General features: G+C 53.2%; 6 protein-coding genes across 6 annotated transcripts; 3 read left to right on the top strand and 3 right to left on the bottom strand.

The window, feature by feature from the left end:
- Positions 1 to 2841: 2841 nt before the first annotated feature.
- BJY04DRAFT_178027 (UV-endonuclease UVE-1) lies at positions 2842 to 5179 on the bottom strand. The gene is made up of 2 exons (XM_073709678.1): positions 4538 to 5179; positions 2842 to 4485 (listed from the first exon to the last, which is right to left on the bottom strand). Exons 1-2 carry the CDS (start codon positions 5099 to 5101, stop codon positions 2926 to 2928), a joined length of 2124 nt encoding a protein of 707 aa, XP_073576442.1. The 5' UTR covers positions 5102 to 5179; the 3' UTR covers positions 2842 to 2925.
- A 982-nt stretch (positions 5180 to 6161) lies between these two features.
- BJY04DRAFT_213385 (uncharacterized protein) lies at positions 6162 to 7322 on the top strand (the record flags this gene model as incomplete). Its single annotated transcript, XM_073714869.1, has 1 exon — positions 6162 to 7322. The coding sequence occupies one exon, from the start codon at positions 6162 to 6164 to the stop codon at positions 7320 to 7322; it is 1161 nt and encodes a 386-aa protein (XP_073576441.1).
- Positions 7323 to 8272: 950 nt separating this feature from the next.
- On the top strand, positions 8273 to 9754 carry BJY04DRAFT_228425 (serine hydrolase domain-containing protein; the record flags this gene model as incomplete). Its single annotated transcript, XM_073718839.1, has 4 exons — positions 8273 to 8663; positions 8732 to 8868; positions 8933 to 9230; positions 9330 to 9754. The coding sequence occupies 4 exons, from the start codon at positions 8273 to 8275 to the stop codon at positions 9752 to 9754; spliced, it is 1251 nt and encodes a 416-aa protein (XP_073576440.1).
- Positions 9755 to 12111: 2357 nt separating this feature from the next.
- BJY04DRAFT_213383 (ankyrin repeat domain-containing protein) lies at positions 12112 to 13826 on the bottom strand (the record flags this gene model as incomplete). The annotated part of the gene is made up of 3 exons (XM_073714868.1): positions 12112 to 12980; positions 13036 to 13385; positions 13438 to 13826. 3 exons carry the CDS (start codon positions 13824 to 13826, stop codon positions 12112 to 12114), a joined length of 1608 nt encoding a protein of 535 aa, XP_073576439.1.
- An 887-nt stretch (positions 13827 to 14713) lies between these two features.
- Positions 14714 to 16397, bottom strand: BJY04DRAFT_213382 (NAD(P)/FAD-dependent oxidoreductase; the record flags this gene model as incomplete). The annotated part of the gene is made up of 6 exons (XM_073714867.1): positions 14714 to 14900; positions 14966 to 15274; positions 15348 to 15614; positions 15679 to 15788; positions 15871 to 16029; positions 16119 to 16397. The coding sequence occupies 6 exons, from the start codon at positions 16395 to 16397 to the stop codon at positions 14714 to 14716; spliced, it is 1311 nt and encodes a 436-aa protein (XP_073576438.1).
- Positions 16398 to 17071: 674 nt separating this feature from the next.
- Positions 17072 to 19034, top strand: BJY04DRAFT_213381 (major facilitator superfamily domain-containing protein; the record flags this gene model as incomplete). Its single annotated transcript, XM_073714866.1, has 10 exons — positions 17072 to 17279; positions 17328 to 17405; positions 17454 to 17578; positions 17626 to 17789; positions 17838 to 17921; positions 17968 to 18144; positions 18197 to 18280; positions 18350 to 18633; positions 18714 to 18816; positions 18899 to 19034. The coding sequence occupies 10 exons, from the start codon at positions 17072 to 17074 to the stop codon at positions 19032 to 19034; spliced, it is 1443 nt and encodes a 480-aa protein (XP_073576437.1).
- Positions 19035 to 19142: the final 108 nt, after the last annotated feature.

Below are 19142 nucleotides of genomic sequence, written 5' to 3'. Positions count from 1 at the left end.
TACTGTAGGTGGTGCCCTTGGCTTCTCCGGGGACGGGGCTTTCTGAATTGGTTCGTCCGAAAGATCAATGAGGTCTTCCTCACTCTCAGGGCTCTTCGCCTCTACAACTGGATCCGAAGCCATCCGTGGTGGCCGAGGCGGTAGCGTTGGACGGTTAGGAGCCCTATCAGAATGATCGACAAGGTCAGGGGTACTTCGAGTTCGAGCGGGAGTATGCTCCAAATGATCAACGGACTTTTCAAAAAATGTCGTCGTCTGCTCAGCCGTGGTGACGTCGCGGATGAAAATGCCAATGATTCTGCCCGGATTTGCCATCACAAGATCGGTGTAGACCTCGAGGTCAGCCTCTCCACTGTCCCCAACGAGGATAAACTTCCGTTCTGGAAAATCCTGCATAATCTGCTCCAAAGACCCCTTCTTTCGCTCTGCTGTAGGTTCGAATATACCTTGCAGCATACCGGTGTACTGCTTCAAATGGAAGGAGCCCGGCGGAAGGCCTACCTGCTTGAAGTAGCGATCCAGCAGGGGGTACAACTGCCATGGTGCGTTGGAGACATAATGTATCTCCACGCCCAGCTTAGCTAGGTTTGTATACCACTCCGTAACGCCTTCGACGGTCAGTTCCGCCAGTTCACGGACAAACACATTCCGAAACATCTCTTTCGCTCCGCTTGCGATGGCAGAATGCTTCACCGTATCATCAATATCACTGATTAAACTGACGCCAGTCGGATCAATTATTTCAACCTCTTTCACAGCCGAGAGGTCTTCCGACGCAAGAACTCGAACGTGAGTTGGGACAAATGATAACGACGCTCGAATAGAGAAGTGTCCCGACTCGTTGGTTGTGATATTCCGCGACTGGCTATCTTTGTCGTTGAAGAAGAACACAGTCACGGCCATACTAGTCATTGGGTTGGTCAAGAACGGGCGTATCCGCTCCATTAAATGTGAATTGGCAATGGACAATTCATCCTTGTCAAGCGGAGCCGTCTGTGTTGACTGCGTGGATTGAATCGAGGCCGTTGTCGGTGTACGCTGTGGACCTCTTGGAGCGTCATCAAGTGCCTCAGAAACAGCCTTCCAACCCGACTCGTTCCCTCTATCGACATTCTTGATGATCGACTGTGCCTCCGTATCAACAATCTCCTCCTCTCTCCTCTCTGTCGACTGCGGTATGCGCGGCTCATCTTCATGCGTCCCATCAAGACCAGTCGTGTTATTTGTAGGCGCGGGTATACCCGTCAACCGCCGAGCCAGCGCAACAGCCAACCGCTGCTTCCTCGTCATCGGCCCACGATACGGCGCATACACCCAACCCCGTACATCAACAGCAACAACCGCATCCTCATCATCAAACGTCTCCCACTCCGGCAACTCCTGTGCCTGCCCATCTAATCCCCCGCGATACTCCTCCAGGGTATCCGTCGAATCCCTGCGATGCCTCTGCGCCTCAGCAAGCTTATTCCGATCCAACCTTCTCGCATAACTCGGAAACAACACCATCTCCTCATTTCCCGAGCGCGCAATCTCCACATCGGGAAACGCCCCGGGCGTATTCAAATACTCATCATTGTAATCCCTCGCCGCACTCCGCTGAGCCGTCCACTGCGCCGTATACGACTGCCGCAACTCATTCGCCGCCTTGATATACTCAAAGACCTTCTTGCGACGCGTGCCCCGCTCCCGCCCATACCCCATTGCGGAGCCCCATGTCGACGACGACGAGGGCGGCCCGTACTCCGACATTGGTCCTCGCCCGCTCCCGCTACCCGTTTTCCCCGCCGCGTGCGCTGCTTTCTCAAACGGCACGAGCAGGCCCCCGACAAGCCCGCTTACGCCCCGGCGCCGCCGTCTCCGTCCAACGAGGAGGTCGGTGAGTCCGAGGTTTCCGGTCGTAGATCGCTCCGCGAGGCGCGTCTGGCGACGGAGGATGGCGCGGTAGACTCTGGCCTGCGCCCGGTGCCGCACCGCGGGCAGGACCTCGTGTCGGAAGTTCCAGAGCCGGAGGTGTGCTCTAAGGCCCGCGTGGGGCCCGAAGATGTATCGGAAGAAACGCGAGAATCTACCTTTTGGTTTGGGGTCCGGGTTTGAAAAGCGACGGGGTGGGAATGTTTGGTGTGGTTGTGGGAGTGGTACCGGCCACTTCGCGGGGGTTGGCGGCGGGAGGCGCCAGCGACTTCGAGGGAAAGGTTTCGGAGCCAGATTCGAGGTTGTTCTGACAGATCTGGTTTAGATTGTCAGAGATGTAATCTGGATTGAGGTCTTTGCTGGATTAGCGTGGTTCCTGGAGTTTGTCGGAGGAAACATTCAAGGCAACAGCGGCTGAGACGACAGACCGAGGAGGCGCTCGCCCGACAAAGGGGGAATCTCACAATGGAATCGCTTGATGGAGCGTCGCTGGGAGAATGCAGCAGGAGAGACTAAGTAAATCGCTGAAATGGCCGGTTCGCTGCGAGGGAAGATGCAGAGTGAAAGTGTAGGTAACGCCCTGTTTGAATTGTGGGGAAGGAAGCTGGGCTGAACTGAACCTCAGTGACGTTACCGTCGTCTCGCCAGGCTAGTAGAGCTGCTCTCACCTGTTATCACGAGCCTACCTTAGCTGCAAAAATAACCTATACAGTGATATATAAGAGCGTTGATAGAGACATGAGGTCGCCTGATTACTATTAAGACTATTGGTAATCATTCTAGAGGCTTTTTCGCCTCGCACTTAATCTCCTCCTGGTCCGATGTCCGATATATATATTCCGAACTCGTGTAAATTCACTCTAGACAAGAACGGAGACAACAATCAAGCTCATTTCATCCAGGATATATCTAAAGTACGTAAGAACCCTATTACCAGCTCTTAACTTTCCATTCATGGTGTACACGTATAACAAGGCTATTCTACACTATAGTACAATATATATCTATATTGAATCAAGCCGACTCGCTGTCCTCAGCGTAGTTAACAGCCTTTGCCTGTCGCCGCCGACGAGTTCCGGCACTCTTAGCCTCATCAGCCGGCGGCTCAACACCATCAAGCATATCAACATCAACATCCGAAGCAGACGGGGTCTCCAGCTCAGGCGACGGCGACGCCTTCCGCTTCCGTGACGCCCGCTTCTTCACGCTCGACGTGCGCTCAACAGCCTTCCTCGGCTTCGAAGCCGGGGTACTCGGCGTCGGCGTCGGCGGTACAGAGTCAGGGTCAACATCCTGCTCCGGCGGCGGAGCCTTCTTCGACGACTTAGGAGTTTTAAGAGCCTTGGTCCGCACAATCTTCTTCGGGCGCAGCCACTCTTCCATACCCGGAGGCCAGTAGACGCGGCGCTCGGGCCCGCCCATCCCGACTTCCTCGACAGGGACAATTGGGGGAGGAGGGATTTGAGCTTCGAGGTCGACGAAATCGTCGTTTTTCTTCTTCTTCGGCTTGCGCGGTGGGCGGAAGGGTTTGTTTTCGTCGGTGCGGACGTAGGGGGTGATGTCGTTGAAGAGCTCGTGGCCGGGGAGCTTGTATGTCCTCATTAGTTCGAAGACGGCTTGTTCCTTGTCTTTGGCTTCGATCATTAGGTCCATTGTGGGGTCGCAAGGGGGGAGAACCCGCACGCGATCGCTGTGCTTCCGGCGTTGGCGGTTCGTGATGGCTGCCGCGGTGGGCTCTGAGTAGTGCATCTTTTGGGTGATGTTCTTGCGCGTCCATGTCGCTTTGATGCGGTCGTAGAGAGCGATGATGTCCTGGGTGCCTTCCCGGACTTGGGTGGAGTCGAAGATGATGTTGTGATGGTGGTAATCGAGTACCATCGGGATGTTCAGCTCTTCGCAGATCGGCAGCAAGTCGTGAACCGACCAGCTGACATCGTCATTCTCAAGGACCAGCCGATTCTTGACGTCTGGTGAAAGCTTTTGGTAGTTTTCGCGGAAGCGATCCAGAGTTGCTTCCTTGTCGCCGAACACGCCGCCCATGTGGAGAATCATGACGGCATCGCGGTCTTGCTGTGGAGGCAGTTTGAGCAGCTGCAGCAACTCCGAGTGGTACTCCAAATCGCGGACTGAGTTCTCCAGCACCTCTTTTCGAGGAGATCCTAGCTGTGTGAACTGACCCGGGTGTACGCTCACACGATGGCCGAGCTCTGCCACAAGACGGCCGACCTTTTCAAGCGTCTCAGCTGCGAAAGGAGCCAACTTGTATCCGTACTCTTTGTGACTTGCAAACGGAAACATTTCGCTGCTCAAGCGCATGAACTTGATTCCATATTTGTCATTCCACCGTATCAGCTTCAGCAAGTCCTGGGCGTTCGCCAATCCTATAGCCTCCACGTACGCCTGACCGCGTGCGATATCTGCGGGCTGTTCCCGGTCCGGCCGGTTCTTTGTAGCATGGGGAGGTTGCGAGGGGTCTGCAAGTGGGTGGCGATTCTCGAGGATGGAAGCTATCCGGCAAGTGCGGGAACAGAAAACGGGTGGATTGGAATATCGAAGGTAGGTATTGAGGCAAGCCTAAGGAGAAACAATTAGAGGAGAGGTGCAATTATAATCGCTCATTACTTACATATCCTAATCTGCCCTTCCAAGGGAGGGGTAGGTAGCTGCTGTTGACGGCCGGGGGTCGGGAGAGAGCTTCCTGAAGCTCCTCCGCATCAACGGGCACGTCCTCGTCGGACTCTGGGTCCATTGGGAGGTTGTCGAGCTTTCCATCTGAACGCGTGTCTCCCGTGTCAGCTCCTGCCAGAAAATCTCCAGTCTGCTCATCCTCAACCTTCAATGGCGTCTCTGGAGCTGTAGACTCTTTCATTGCGTTTGATGAGCTCAGCGACCGAGCTAGAGGTAAGTTCAAAGGGGGTATTGCGGTCAATGGAGTCGTCGCAAGCCTCGAAACGGATCGTCGGGAATAGGAATGTGGTGGAGGGGTTGCCACGCTATAAGCACGGCATTGAAGGTAGAAATCAGGCTTTGGAACGGAGACGATCGGGATCGCCACAGTAACGGAGGTCATCCATGATCGAAGCGATCGAGCAGTGTGGCGAACCGAGCGGGCTGGGCCGGATTCCAAGGCGCTGTGGAAACGGGCGGCATGCTGGACGAACCTCTGCTGAGGGAGGACTCGCAGAGTCATTCAGAGCGATTATGCAGGCAATCTCGATCAAACGGGGGAAGGAGTTTGACGCTGACCCCGGTGCATCGTGGCGCGCGTGAGGCCGAGAAAGATCACGTCGAGGAAGCAAAAGGGGAGCGAGTGGGAGTGAGGCGAAGATTGAAGACGCGAGACGCGAAAGGAAAAATAGTTAGGTTGAATTAGACTTGGGACAAGCTCAAGCCTTAAGTGCAGGGGAGTTAGCGACCGGCGTGCGATCTTGGGTGGCCGCTGCTGAGATTTTAGTGGCGATCGAATGCTGATGCCGCTCGGTTCGCCTCACTGTAGGACTGTACACTCTACACTACTATTGCTGACGTCGTCTTCTATTGTCATCTTCACTGAAAAGGCATTTCAACTGTAAATTTCTGTTGCTATTCGATTGTTAATTATCCTTTGAAGTTGAATAACCTCAATGCAATTGTGTGCTCCACTAATGCCCCTATTATTCAGTGACTGCCTTATAATATACCAAAAGGGAGCTGGACCTTCAAGATGACTCTTTTTCAAAATCCAAACTCCTCAAAAGGGAGGCCCTCGAATCTACTCCATGAGAGTACGGCGTAGAAGTCCTCTGCCATCTGCGGATTGTTTACGCCAACATTCCTCGCGAGATCAGCGCCGACGAGGTCGCCCCAGAGCTGGAACATGCCATTCAGCGTCCCTGCTCAAGGCATATTTTCGAAGAAAAATCTTTCTCTAACATACCAGACGCCATGGCTTGTTATTTAAGAGGCTGCTTGAAAGAGTGCTGCGTCGCACTTGTCTCCATCTTTCCCCTCTTGAGACTTCTGGCTACAAGCTGTGTTATGATAATACCCTCCTTTGTGTACACTTTCCAGCCTATTGAACATTGTCTCTCATTACTGGGCTATTCTGCTGCGTTGTCAATCGGTAAGTCCTCAGGTGTTGTTCCACCAGCCGATATATGGCTGGTATAAAAGCCATGCAGCATCAAACTGACCTTTCAACCTCCTCCAGTTACCAATTCTGCTTCACTTCACAGCCTGGTGCTTCAAAGCTGAGCATTCGAACCTTCACCATGAAGAGCTTTTTCCTTACCTGCGCCTTGTTGGTCTCGTCCACCTACGGCCACATCCAGCTCTCCAAGCCATACCCCATCCGCAGCCCTCTCAACCAAGCAGCCAGCGGCCAAAAAGACTACTCATATACCAATCCCCTGTCAACCGATGGCTCTGACTTTCCCTGCAAAGGATACGCCAACGACCCCTTCCACTCTGAGGCTACTTACAGCCCGGGCCAGCAATATGACATTGAGCTGCAAGGCAGCGCCACACACGGCGGAGGCTCATGCCAGATCTCTCTCTCCTACGACAAGGGCGAGACCTTTTCAGTCATCCACTCCATCCTCGGCGGCTGCCCACTGCAGACAAGCTACAAGTTCACCGTCCCCTCCGACGCCCCCACTGGCGAAGCCCTTCTCGGCTGGAGCTGGTTCAACAAAATCGGCAACCGCGAGATGTATATGAACTGCGCGCAGGTTACAATTGGGGGTGCAGCGCGCCAGGAAGGATTCACATCTGTCTCCCGCGCCAACGCATTCAGCAGTCTTCCGCCGCTCTTCGTTGCAAACATCAACGGCCCCGGCCAATGCAAGACCGTCGAAGGGCAGGAGGTCAACTTTCCTCTCCCAGGACCGTCAGTGGAGGGCTCTCTCTCTGGCGAGGGGTACAAGTGTTCCGGCTCTGCTCCGTTCCTGAGCACCTCGAAGGCGCCAAACACAGATTCCTCCGCGTCCACCTCTTCGAACTCAAACGCTGGAGTTATTCCCGCCCTCTCAAGCACCACATCTGCCCTCATCCACGCGGCTCAGACGACCTCTGCCGCTGTCCCACCCTCTTCCTCTGTCAATGTCCTACCCTCTTCCTCTGCCAATGTCCCACCCTCTTCCTCTGCCAATATCCCACCCTCATCCTCCGCAGCTGAGCCTTCTACTCCGGCTCTGCACGGCATCGAATCGATGGTCGCTTCGTTCTTCGACGGCGACAACGCAAAAGCAGTCCCAGCCCTGCGCCCTGAATCCCCCTTGACAGACGCTAAAGAGGGCTGTGTCCCTGGAACCGTGATCTGCTCGCAGGACGGCGGCAACTGGTGGCTCTGCGACCAGGGAGTGCCTGTGCATATGGGTCTTGTGGCTGCAGGAACTCACTGTGTGCACGGTGCTATGCAGCGTCTTCCTTGAGTATCTATCTCATTCTTGCTCAAAACACATCAGGTTCGGAAGGTGGAAAAAGGTCACGGTGGCGTTCTGCACAGTTTACTTTAATATCCGGTTTACAAATATTCTAGGCCTTGGCTTTTGTTTACGTTGCGCCTGTGATGCTGCTCAGGTTGGCTTCATGTTCTTTTCTTCGCTACGCTCGCTGGTCATATTTGTCTACTCGTTTCATTTCGATTCTTACAATCTCTTACCCCCTTTTCCTTCCGGGCAGATTGGTGTATCGGCCGTTTCCCTAGGATTCTGCCAATGTAATGTCAAGGGTGTCGTCGCGCGGCGTTGGAAAGTTGCAACCCATGTGGCTCAGCACGCATATGATATGATAGTCTCCTCACTCCGCGCCTAATGCAACTTACTCTCCACGTTCTCCGTACCGATATAGCAAGACCGTAGTTGCAATAGACGATTTTTGAGAATCAGCGCATAAGTCGTTGCATGTATGCTCCGTGACGTTCCCGCCATCGGCCTCTGAAACTCAATGTTTCTATAGGCGAGGTCTAGCTGTATCCAGACTCAGTAAACATTGATAGATAAAAGAGAAACACACAGGAGTCACAAGACACCCGCATTGAATTCCACGGCCGTTGCTGCTCCTGTGTTGAGTAAAGTTCAGTTCCGCTCTGTCAAGTCCTCGCGTGCTCTTCCGCGCCGACTCGGTCAGAAAAGACAGACCTTCCGAACGTAAGGACAGAAGAGAAGGAGCAGAGAGATTTGACGATTTTTGATGATCGGATTTAGTCGAGCCTAGGTGTTTGAGACCAGCGATCAACACTTTCTAGTGGGTCAATGACGCCTCGGGGTCGGAGAACCCCCACGATCCACGATCCATGAGGGGCACTGTTTGATTTCATCCTCAATCCATCCGACCCCCTTTCCTTCCTCTTGTTTCAACACCTACACACTCCCTCGCCAACATGCCTCTCCCCCCTCAAACAATCTCCTCCCTGCAAACCCTCCTCACAACCGCCTGCACCGACCCCCAAACCAGCCTCCCAGGCGTCGCAGTCGCAGTCGTCGACAAAAATGGCAACGAGCTCTTCGCCGGAACCGGCGGGGCCTGCGGGCTCAACAGCCCTGAACCAATGTCCGTAGATAATGTCTTCTGGATCGCCTCCTGCACGAAACTCATCGTTGGCATTGCGGCGATGCAGCTCGTCGAACAGGGGAAATTAGCGCTTGACGACGCGGAGCAGCTCGTGGGGATTTGTCCCGAGTTAGGGAGTGACTTGAAGGTTCTGCGACCGGATGGGACGTTGGAGGAGAAGAAGAGGGGGATTACGTTGAGGATGCTGTTGACGCATACTGGTTAGTTTTCTGTTTTCCTCTTGCTGGAGGAAAGCTTGAGGGCAATGTACAGTGCTGATGGTGTGTAGCTGGATTCGGATACTCCTTCATCAACCCGTACCTCCGTGATCATAGTCGACCTGCAGGGTACGATGAGTTTTCGGGGCATTTCGAGGACTTTAAGCAGCCGCTTGTGAATCAGCCTGGGGAGGTTTGGGAGTATGGAGTGAGTCGACTCAACCTAAGCCCATATCCTTGCGCTTGCTCGATGTGAATACTAACGGAGGTAGATCAACATCGACTGGGTCGGCATCGTCATCGAGCGCGTAACCGGTCAGTCCCTAAACGCCTACCTGAAATCGAACATCTTCGACCCGCTGGGCCTGAAAAACATCTCGATGGTCCCATCCCCGGAAATGAAGAGCAAGCTCGCATACATGCACCAGAGAGATAAGAACGGTGAGATAACCGTGCGAGATCATCTTCTGCAACGACCACTGAAGATAGACCCCGAGAGTGAGAGCGATGCCAAGTCGCTGTTTATGAGTGGTGGCGCGGGGTGCTACTCTACGCCAGGGGATTATGCCCGTTTGTCCCCCTCTGTTTTCCGTTTCTCTGCCCGCCCCCCCCCCAACTCCATATACCTGCTACATCAATGTAACTCTACACATGCTAACACGCTGACAGAAATACTCGCCACCCTCCTCAACAACGGCGTATCGCCCCTCACCTCAAACCAGATCCTCTCTCCCTCAACAATATCTATAATATTCACCAACCAAATCCCGCACCTCCCCTCATTGACAACCAAACACATGCCCTCCGCCAAACCGCCTTTGATAAAACCCACAACCGGTCTTCATCCCACCGTCTCAGGCGACAACCAAGGCTGGGGTCTCACATTCCTGTTATCCGGCGGGACGACGGGACGAGCATTAGGCACGGCGCAGTGGAGCGGTCTGCCGAACTTGAGATGGTGGTGTGATAGAGAAACCGGCGTGGCGGGGATCGTATGTGCGCAGGTCTTGCCGTTTGGGGATAAGAGGGTGTTTGAGTTGAGTCAGGGGGTGGAGGAGCTTGTTTATGGGGGGTTGAAGGAGATGGCGTTGTGAGTATTCTATACATAGGTGGTAGCTGTCTAGATATTGAGAATAGATGAGGGTTTATTTTAGCGGAGTGGATAGACTACAGGCAGGTTTGAGAGATCCAAGCCAATGGACCGTACATGCCCCGTAGTACTTCAGGAATAGCTTCAAACTCACCCAACAGGCAACTATCCCGTACGCGTATTCTCAACTCCCTTTGTCCCTTTTAACAGTATTAAACTGACGCAAGCCAAGACCGGGTTCCCCGGAAGTTGACCGTTGGGGGCTGCAACAAATCAGTACAGCCCAGCTCTCCACTTCCCTAGTTAAAGGCTTACCTAGTCTTATGGTGTTTAGTGCTTACACGAATACGGAGGGATGCAACTCGCAACGGCCCCGACGCCAGTCAGAATTGGGCCACCACCTCGTCGGGATCCTGTGCGGGGCCAACTACGGGCTCCATTCTGGAGACACCGAACTTTGAAGTATACTCCAGTCTCCGCTGGGCCTGGAGTCGGGATACAATAGCCCCAGCCCCAGGATCATGAATAGATTGGATGTTAGCGTTGAACCGGAAACCTCCGAAGCTTCATCCACTCACGCACAGATAGTGAGCACCTGCTAGGCTGCTACTGACTCTGCGGCGCTCTTGGCAGGGCTATTAGTGCGATCCTGCTCCCTCTACTGTTGCCGATCCTTGGGGGCCGTTTGTATAGACCTTGGAAGTTAGTGGGGCTAGGGTTTCTTCAGTCGTCAGGAACAAGTATGCGCGCTTCGCTGGCCAATAGCGTTACGGACTGGCTCTATACGAAGATCCGAAGATGCTGGCTATGATGTAAGAATCAAGAACGATAGGCAGGTAAGCTTGTCCGCAGCGTACTCTGTGCCTCTCCTATGCCTATGGTACCAAACATGCTGTTCAGGGCTACGGCGTCAGGAGGGCTAAATACCTGTACCTGAAGCCTACACTGAAGAGCTGGCAAGCAAGGCCTCAGACCAGGTATATAAAGCCGCTGCCACTCCCCTCTTCAGCTCTTTTCATCCAGCAGAACAGCAGCAGCAAGACACAAGCAACCCAACCCAGCTCAATTTAGATCTCAACACCAATCAATCCAACACCACCACCATGAAGCAGTTCACTGTCATTGCCTTCCTCGCGGCCCTTGTCCCCGCCGTCTCAGCAGCAACCTGCAGCATCGAGCTCATCTCCCGTCGCGGCCAGGTATCCACATCCGCAATCACATTATAGATATCAACTAGCCACTCTAACCGATTTATCGTGCTGATAGAACCCCATCGTCGGCGGCGACAACACCCTCCAATGCAGCGCAACCATCTTCTACGGCGACGGCTCCAGCGTCGTCGTCAATGACGCGTGCAACTCTGTTGTCCGCGACGCTTGCTACTCCTCGAACTTGCCTTACCAAGTCTGGTACGTGCCGGCTGGAGCGGAAGCGAACACCAGCTTCCGCTCTGCTTTAGCTTGATTTCTCTCTCCCTGCTTTTATCAATATCAATATGTAGGGAATAGGCTCGCTAACGGAACATGTACAGTGTGCACACCAACACTGACCTGTCGGACGGCTACATCGACTACGCCGACCAGCACGCGGACTTCAATGAGGATGGATGCACCAAGGAGAGCGATGCCGGCATTGCTGGGGATTCGGACACGACGACTTGCAGCTTTGAGTGTTAGAGGGGTTGGAGGCTCGCGAGGATTGGTCTCGGTCTCTCTGTTCTGAACAAAGAGGATAGGTGCTGACAATACCATGGCGCTGCCGACTTTGTCTGTTCGAGTGTTCGCCGACTCGGTACCCCTGGCAACTTGATCGATTGGCTCCAATCCTCTAGACCTGTGTCTTTTCTTGCCTTCTTGTATGGAATGTTTTGTGACCTTCTATCTCACTCCTTTAGAAGTCTGTTGGTTAGCTAGATGTTGAGATAATCAGATCTCTTTCCGTTATTATGCTTGACTAGTTTTCCATGACGAGCAGCCTATAGCTTCTATGCGTTGGCAAACTTCTATCTAGCAGAGAAGCTGAATCATTAAAACAGAAATGAATAGGCCAGACTTCATCTGGGCACCCGTTCCTGACCTCGTCGCAACTGGATACTACCAATGCAGTAGGTACAGGGCCTAGGACGCGGCTTCCGGGGTTGATAGTTCACTATGACTCAGAGAGTTCACTATGACTCAGAGCATACAGGAACCTTGATCTTTGATCTCCTCGCGTCAGGATTTGGCAATGGCATCTTTTCTTCACAGCTAGGCAGGTTGGCTTTAACATCTGTGCTCCAGTATGCTATTATGCGCCCTATATTCCTACCCCGACAAAGCACAGTGTGACGAAGGAGAATCAAAGAAAAAACAGTTATCGAATTCAAAGCTGCCTCCAGACTCCCCCCTTCCATACCCCCCATTGTTCCGCTTGGGATTTCAACGGAGGAAGTTGGAATGCTGATGTATCTTGACTTCTTGTGCCGCGTTCAGCACCCTCTTCTAGCAGGTAGACCTCAAGGTCCTCAAGCCCAACGTTCTCTCCCTTTGAAGATTCAATCAACTCACATAACCTCGCCTCACTCACATAGTCTAGCACCCTATCTCCAGCCTTGTCCTCGGCGTTCACATCAGCTCCGTGCCTGACAAGCAAGCCCACGATATCCCAACGGGCAAATTGCGCAGCAGTGATAAGTATCGGATCTCCAGTCAACGAGAGCGAGTTTGCATCAGCTCCCCTCTCTAGCAACCGCGCGACATGATCCCAGGCGTGGTACGTAACAGCGTATGATACGACGGTCGTGCGAGAGAGAGGCCTTCCAGCAGCGTCGTCGACGGGCCCCACGGCAACGGCCTTGAGATTCGCCCCTACATCAGCGAGGTAATATACCATGTCCCAGCAGCAAAGAAACGCGGCGCGGAGAAGTGCGTTGTGGTCTGAGCTGTCCCTTGCCTCGAGGTCGGCGCGATTGGCCAAGATCCTGACAGTATCCCAGGCTCCACACGCCGCTGCAACGCAAATTGCTGGTTGACCATCTGCCGATTTCTCGTTCGGATCAGACCCTCTATTGACTAGGATCTCGACGACGTCCCATGCGTGCCGAAGCATTGCTAGCTGGGAGGTGAGGCGGGCTTCAATGCTTTCTAGGCCGAGAGATGGGTTGTCCACGAGGATGCGCTTTACTTCGCTCCAGTCATTCTGCTCCGTCGCCGCCAGGAGGTCTTTTCTGATATCTGTAGCGTTTGTGAAAACTGCACATTTCATTTTGTTAGTCGGGCTGCTGTAGAAGAGCAGTAGATCACTTACTTGGATCTTTCTCACCAGCTTTGACAATCTTTTCCATCTGGGATATGACTTCGTCGCCATACTGCTTCAAGACTCCGGGGGAAATGCCTTTGCTTTCGAGCCGACGACGAATTGCAGCCCAGTGCTCTCCGTTTGTCGAGAGGGAATCGGTAGTGCAGACCGAAATTGACGAGCTGGCCTGGATTCTTGAGAGTTCTCTGGATACAAGAAAGTCAAGGGCCTGCTTGAGGTTGTCCGTGCTCTTCAGTGTATCACGAGCTATCTGCTTGGTTTCAAGTATGGCTTGCTTTGCTTGTGCGACTGTCCGGTTAGTCTCAAGTCCACTTCTTTTTATATCAATCAGGCAAGTGCTTATGACAAGTTAGTGATGTCTGGAAACTTTATCTGACGACGAACCCCTACCTGGCATGCTCGGTGTGGAAGATTATCAGATACGACTTCTGGGCTTGAATCCTCTCCAACCAATCCTTCACTTTCCCCGGAGTGACACTTGCCATGTCTTTGAACGTTGGGTATTCTGTCGTGAGGCTGCTGCGTTTGTCTAGGAAATTTTCTAGGTCGTCTAGCACCCTCTTACAACCTCTGAAAATCTGCTTCGCATGGCTCTTTTGCTTTGAGCTGAGACGCCCTGATTTGTAGAGCTCTTCTGCGGCGCAAAGGCTTCGATAGAATAGATCAAATTGAAAGATCAGCTCGATAAAGTTGGGAATGGAGTCCCTGAGGCTCTTAGAGGCGGCAACCAGCCCGTTCGCTATGAGTATCACATCGCCAACGCTAATAGGTGAGCTCATGGTTGACACGGACTGGTGCTTAGCAGTACTTGAATAATTATCCGGGGTCACAGTAGGGGTTTTATGGCTCACAAAAACAAGGCTGTTTCGAACCTTGGAAGTCTCGAGATGCATGCAAACCGACAGGGATCGTGCTCAGCCAGCCCTCTCGTATCGTCCAGTTGCCAACTTCAACCACCCACCATGTAAGAACAGGCTGTACACGGCTTCTATCGATAGGTCTTTCAGAAGTGGCTATGACAAAGTGATGCCCAATTTCAATACACCGAAAACCCGGAACAGGCTGTTTACATGCCTGCCGAGGTCATATTCAGTGGTTCAATGCCATGCTGCGCGAACTGCGCGTAGGAGCGCAATCCCATCCATTGACTTTGCATCTCTGGGCGTGCGTCACGGCATTTGATTTAGTGTTGGAAATCGTAATTTCTGTTTAGGCGCATCTATACATCTACCCAAGCTAGACAAGGGTCCAGGGTCGATTGGATCGGTTATACCTGCGCCACAACCGCGGCATGGACCAGGATATTGGTTCATAGGTATGACAGCAGCTCATAATGAGCTTGTTAAGTCCCCAGGGCATGACCTTTTCCCCCGCGGGCTTAGATGCTCGAAACGTTATGGGGCCTTCTACAGACTACGGCAAACGACAAAACGCACCACATAGGATTCTATGCAGAGACGAGATCATGAGTAGATTCAGTTGTAGATCGCTCGAAATGTGATGGAGTAAGCACCCGCTACGGAGCAGACATATACAGCAGCATCATATCCTGATACAGGTTATTATGTTCCCCGATCATGATCTACCCAGCACCGCACCTAGAATACACATCTCGCCCGGCGGTACATAAATCATACAATACATTAGTCCGATCATGGAATTCCTCTTAAAGCTTCGCATCGTGCCTCCACCCCGGCATCTCAGCCAGATCCTTCGCTGGCGCCGCCCGTCTCGACTTCAACGCATCCCCTCCAGGCCTCCACCGCCACTCGCTCGCAAGCTCTGGATCCAGCGTGCCTTCGAGTAGCTCGACAACGTGCTTGCCGATGTTAGGGAGGATCTTGAAACTATGTCTGCACGCCCATTAATCCCATTCCTCGATCTCCACCTCGCTAGAAGGAAAGGCGGATGAACTCACCCACTATCCCCCGTCGCAAGGACAAAATTCCTCCATTTCGGATACTCGCAGATCAAAAGATTAGCATCCGCCGTATCCGTGCACCAGCACATAGACCTGTTAAAGAGTGTCTTCTCCGTGAAATTAGGTAAAAACCGCGCGATTGCCTTTTTGATTGTACCCTCCGATGCGTCGGGGTACGTATCCGTCGGATACCTGGCATGTGAGCGCGGAATCGAGATCTGCATTGGTTTGTCCGCGCCAAAGGGTTTATGTTCTCTGAAGTGCGTGAAGCCCGGGAACTCATCGCAGATTTTGATGACCCCGCTCCTAATCTTACAGTTAGTATCCGCTCCTGTTGCTCTTGTGAGGATAGGGTACAAGGGTGATGCTAGAGGCGTACTCATCCGGCTCAAAGTAAAACCCAAACTCGCCATCATACACAACCGGCGTATCTTTAAACACCCTCGCCTCCTCGGCCGTAAGCTGCATATGCGCAAATACCCACGCCTTCGAGACACACTGGCCCTCCAGGTCGACGAGCGTGGGGCTCCACGCCCCCGTCGCGAGAACGACTTTGTCGGCGCGGTATTTCGTGCCGTCGATTGTCTCGACGCCTGTGCAGGTTGTGCCGTCTGTGGAGAGGAGGGGGGCTTTGAATGTGCCGGCACTGCAGGCCCGTTAGAGGAGGGGGGATTGGTTTTCGCCGAGGATGACTCGTATATGCTACTTACCTTCCAAAGGCGAAGTTCACACCTTGACTCCGCAAGTAGGTGCCAATTGCGTTGATGGCTTTGGCGGCGGCAAGCCAGCCGCCTTCGCCGCAGAAGAGGCCTTTCCAGCCCTGGTAGAGTTAGCTCATTTGCTGTTTACTGGGGGAGGATGTAGGTGGGCAATAGTGGGTGGGTGGGTAGGTAGGTATGTACCTTCACCTGCTCCCTCGTGAAATGCGGCACCTTGGCTAGAATCTCCTCCTCGCTGTCTAACCACACATTCGTCTTCTCGAGCCCGACCCCGGCCTCGATTAGCGCTTGGTGTTTTTTCTTGAGGTTTTTGATTCCTTCTGAGGAGGAGGAACAGTCGACCTGTCACCCATCAGCACAATACTCTCACTTACTTATACCTAATGAAACCATAAAGGGAGAAAAGTTTGTATATAAACGTCGTGACTCACCATGCCCACAGCATGGAAAAACGGCTTAAACAGCTCATCAGTGCGCCACATCTCCAGCGCCTCGAGCGAAAGCTGTAAATCGGGTTTATTGCGCAGCCGGATACTCATGATCTTGTTCAGGTCGTGTCCGGCTGATTGTGCTGACGGGATCGGGTAGACGTCGAGCACGGTGATGTTTGACGGGGTGTAGCCGGCGCGCAGCAGGTGCAGGGCTGTTGAGGAGCCGAGGGTGCCGCCGCCGCCGACGATGATTATTTTGGTTGTTTTTCGAGAGGGCATTTTGGGTTTGTCGGTGGGTTTTGGTTGGTTACTGCCTGGTGTTGGTGGGAGACCCTGGTAGAGAGGGAGTTGAGTGGCAGATAAGTTCAGGGAAGAGATGATGTTGAAGTCGGCAACTGATCATGCCATGGATGTCATGTGAACTCAATCGCAATATCTTGATCCTTCAACGCACTATAACCACCAGAAAGGCAAAAGACCGGTGTATGCCAACGGCGGAGATGCAGTCGGGATGCCAACGGCGCTAATTTCGCGTGGACCTTCCGCCCCTCCAGGCGTTGGAGTCGCCAACCACCAACCGACCTCGGAGGCCCTCCGGCGGAGCGATAGCTCTGATAAACTGTGACGATAACTGATAAGCCAAGCTTACTCTCCCTCGGCTATCACCTCTTTCTCCAACTCCAACCCCACAAGCCTCGCCCAGATGGCGAAGCAATGCTACTCACTAGCTAAGACCGGTTAGGGCCTCGTCCGCGTGGACCTTCCAGTGTCTTACAAAATCCCCATGGCACCCTCTCTGCCCGCGAGATAATCGTGGGGAATTGACCCACCGAGATAAGAGGGAGATATGCGATGGAGGATTGGGGTTGGGGTTGGGCAGGGTATATAAACCGGTCATCCTGTTGGAGGGTGCGTTCTCTATAGCTCTTCCATTGCAATCCTGAACAGATATAATGGCCGACTCTAAATCTCCTACGAAACCGCACGATGACCCTCCTGCTGAGCCCGTCGAGGCGGCGGAAATCACACAAGGCGTGGATATGGATCACTACAGGGCTACTGTGCCCAAGTGGAAGAGAATATGGCAGCACAGTCTCACGCAGATGATTCTGTTGAGTATTCAGGCGTTTTGTGGGCCGGCCATGTCGGATGCTATTACTGGTGAGTCTGTACGGAGTACACCCTGTCTCCGAGTTTGCTAAGATGTAGGCCTCGGTGGTGGTGGTCTGGCGACTCCACAGGTGTCGAATATCTCGACGGCTATTCGATATGCCATGCTTGCTGTTGGTATGTGCAACTTGATTCCATAAGGCTTTGAACATACTAACGATTTAGTGTGCTTCCTCGGCGGCCCTATCGTGAACAAAATCGGAGTCAAATGGGCTCTAGTCATCGGGTCCATGTCCTTCCCTATTCAAGGGTCTGCATACTACTGCAACAGTAAATTCGGGAACCAATGGGTAGGTTAACTTTCTGGACATGCACAGCAAGACCCTAACAAGTGTAGTACCTCATTCTGAGCGGTGCGATCAGCGGTGTTGGAACAGCCTGCTGGTATGTCGCTGAAGCCGGTGCTATCATGACCCTTGCCCCGTCTGGCGCTCGTGGAAAGTATCTTGCTCTGTGGATTGTGTCTCGGAACCTGGGACAGCTCGTCGGTGGTGCTATCAAGTATGTCGTGTGCCACATACCAGAGAGGTAAACTAACACTGCCTATAGCCTAGCAAAGAACCACCAGCCAGGCGCTGACGGTGGAGTCACTCCTGATACATTCGTTGCATTTGTGGTGATTGAATGCATTGCGTAAGTACAACAGTACCTTCAAGCGTACCCCATACTAACTATATAGCCTCCCCTTCGCCCTCCTAATCACCCCATTCGAACGCGTCGTCCGCTCAGACGGAACCAAGATCGTCACGTCAGAGACCCTCTCGACGAAGATGGAAATCCGCCGGATCGCAAAGACCTTGACATCCAGACTCATCATCCTCTCCTCCGGCTGGGCCCTGTGGTCTTTCTTCTACACGTACATATCCCCCTCCTATCTACAAAAGACCACAAACTAACCAACCAAACAGCGGCACCTGGACCACCTACCTAGGAACCTACTTCTCCGTGCGCGCCCGCGCCCTGTCCTCACTCATCAGTCCATTCTTCTGCATGTAAGCCCTGCCCCCAGTCCACCTCTTCCTCCCCTCCCTGTTATCTCGCCATATTAACATAGATATTAGTATCGGCTGTTTCGGCCTCGGCTTCATCCTCGACGCAAAATCCCTCTCGCAGCGGCGCCGCGCGCAAATCGGCCTGTACACCGTCGTGATCCTCAACATCGGCGTCTACATCTGGAGCATCGTCATGCAGGTGCGGTTCAACAAGAACAACCCGGGGCACATCGACTGGAGCGATAGTCTGTACGCGAAGAGCTTCCTGCCGTATTTCTTTGTGCAGACGACAGGCCCGCTGAGCCAGAGTTACATGTATTGGCTTTTGTCGAGTTTTGCGACGGATGCGCAGGGTTAGTCTTTTCCTTCTTGTTCCATCCCATGGTGAACGTTTATTGGAGATAATCTTGCTGATGTTCTTGTCCAACTACAGAGAATGTCCGCAATGGAGCCATGTTCCGCTGCATCGAGGCAATCGGGCAGGCGGTTGCGTATGGGATGAATACGCAGACGACGAGTGATCCGTTGGTTGGGTTGTATGTTTTCCAGTTTCTTTCCCCTGGCTATCTATCTATGCTGCTTGTTTCGGAGGAGTCTCTGACTGACTGGCGTGTCTAGTATCGTGACGTTTGCCCTCCTTGGCGTCTCGCTGCTCCCTATGATCATGCTCGTGAATACCACGCCGGATCAGATCCCGGCGGATGTTATTGCTGAGGAGGAGAGTAAGGCGCGGGCGAAGCTTGAGGGGGTTTAAGGCGTGTCGGAGTCGTGAGATAACGCCTGCAGATGAGTCCAAGCAGCTTTTCGAGCGTGTTCCTTAAAAGCAGCTTGCTCTTTGACTTGCGCCGGTGGCCGGGTAACT

The sequence above is a fragment of the Aspergillus karnatakaensis genome (assembly GCF_047715665.1).
Source record: "Aspergillus karnatakaensis strain CBS 102800 unplaced genomic scaffold BJY04scaffold_3, whole genome shotgun sequence".
Lineage (NCBI taxonomy): Eukaryota > Fungi > Ascomycota > Eurotiomycetes > Eurotiales > Aspergillaceae > Aspergillus > Aspergillus karnatakaensis.
Note: the sequence above shows the minus strand (reverse complement) of the source record. Positions and strands in the feature narration are given on the sequence as shown.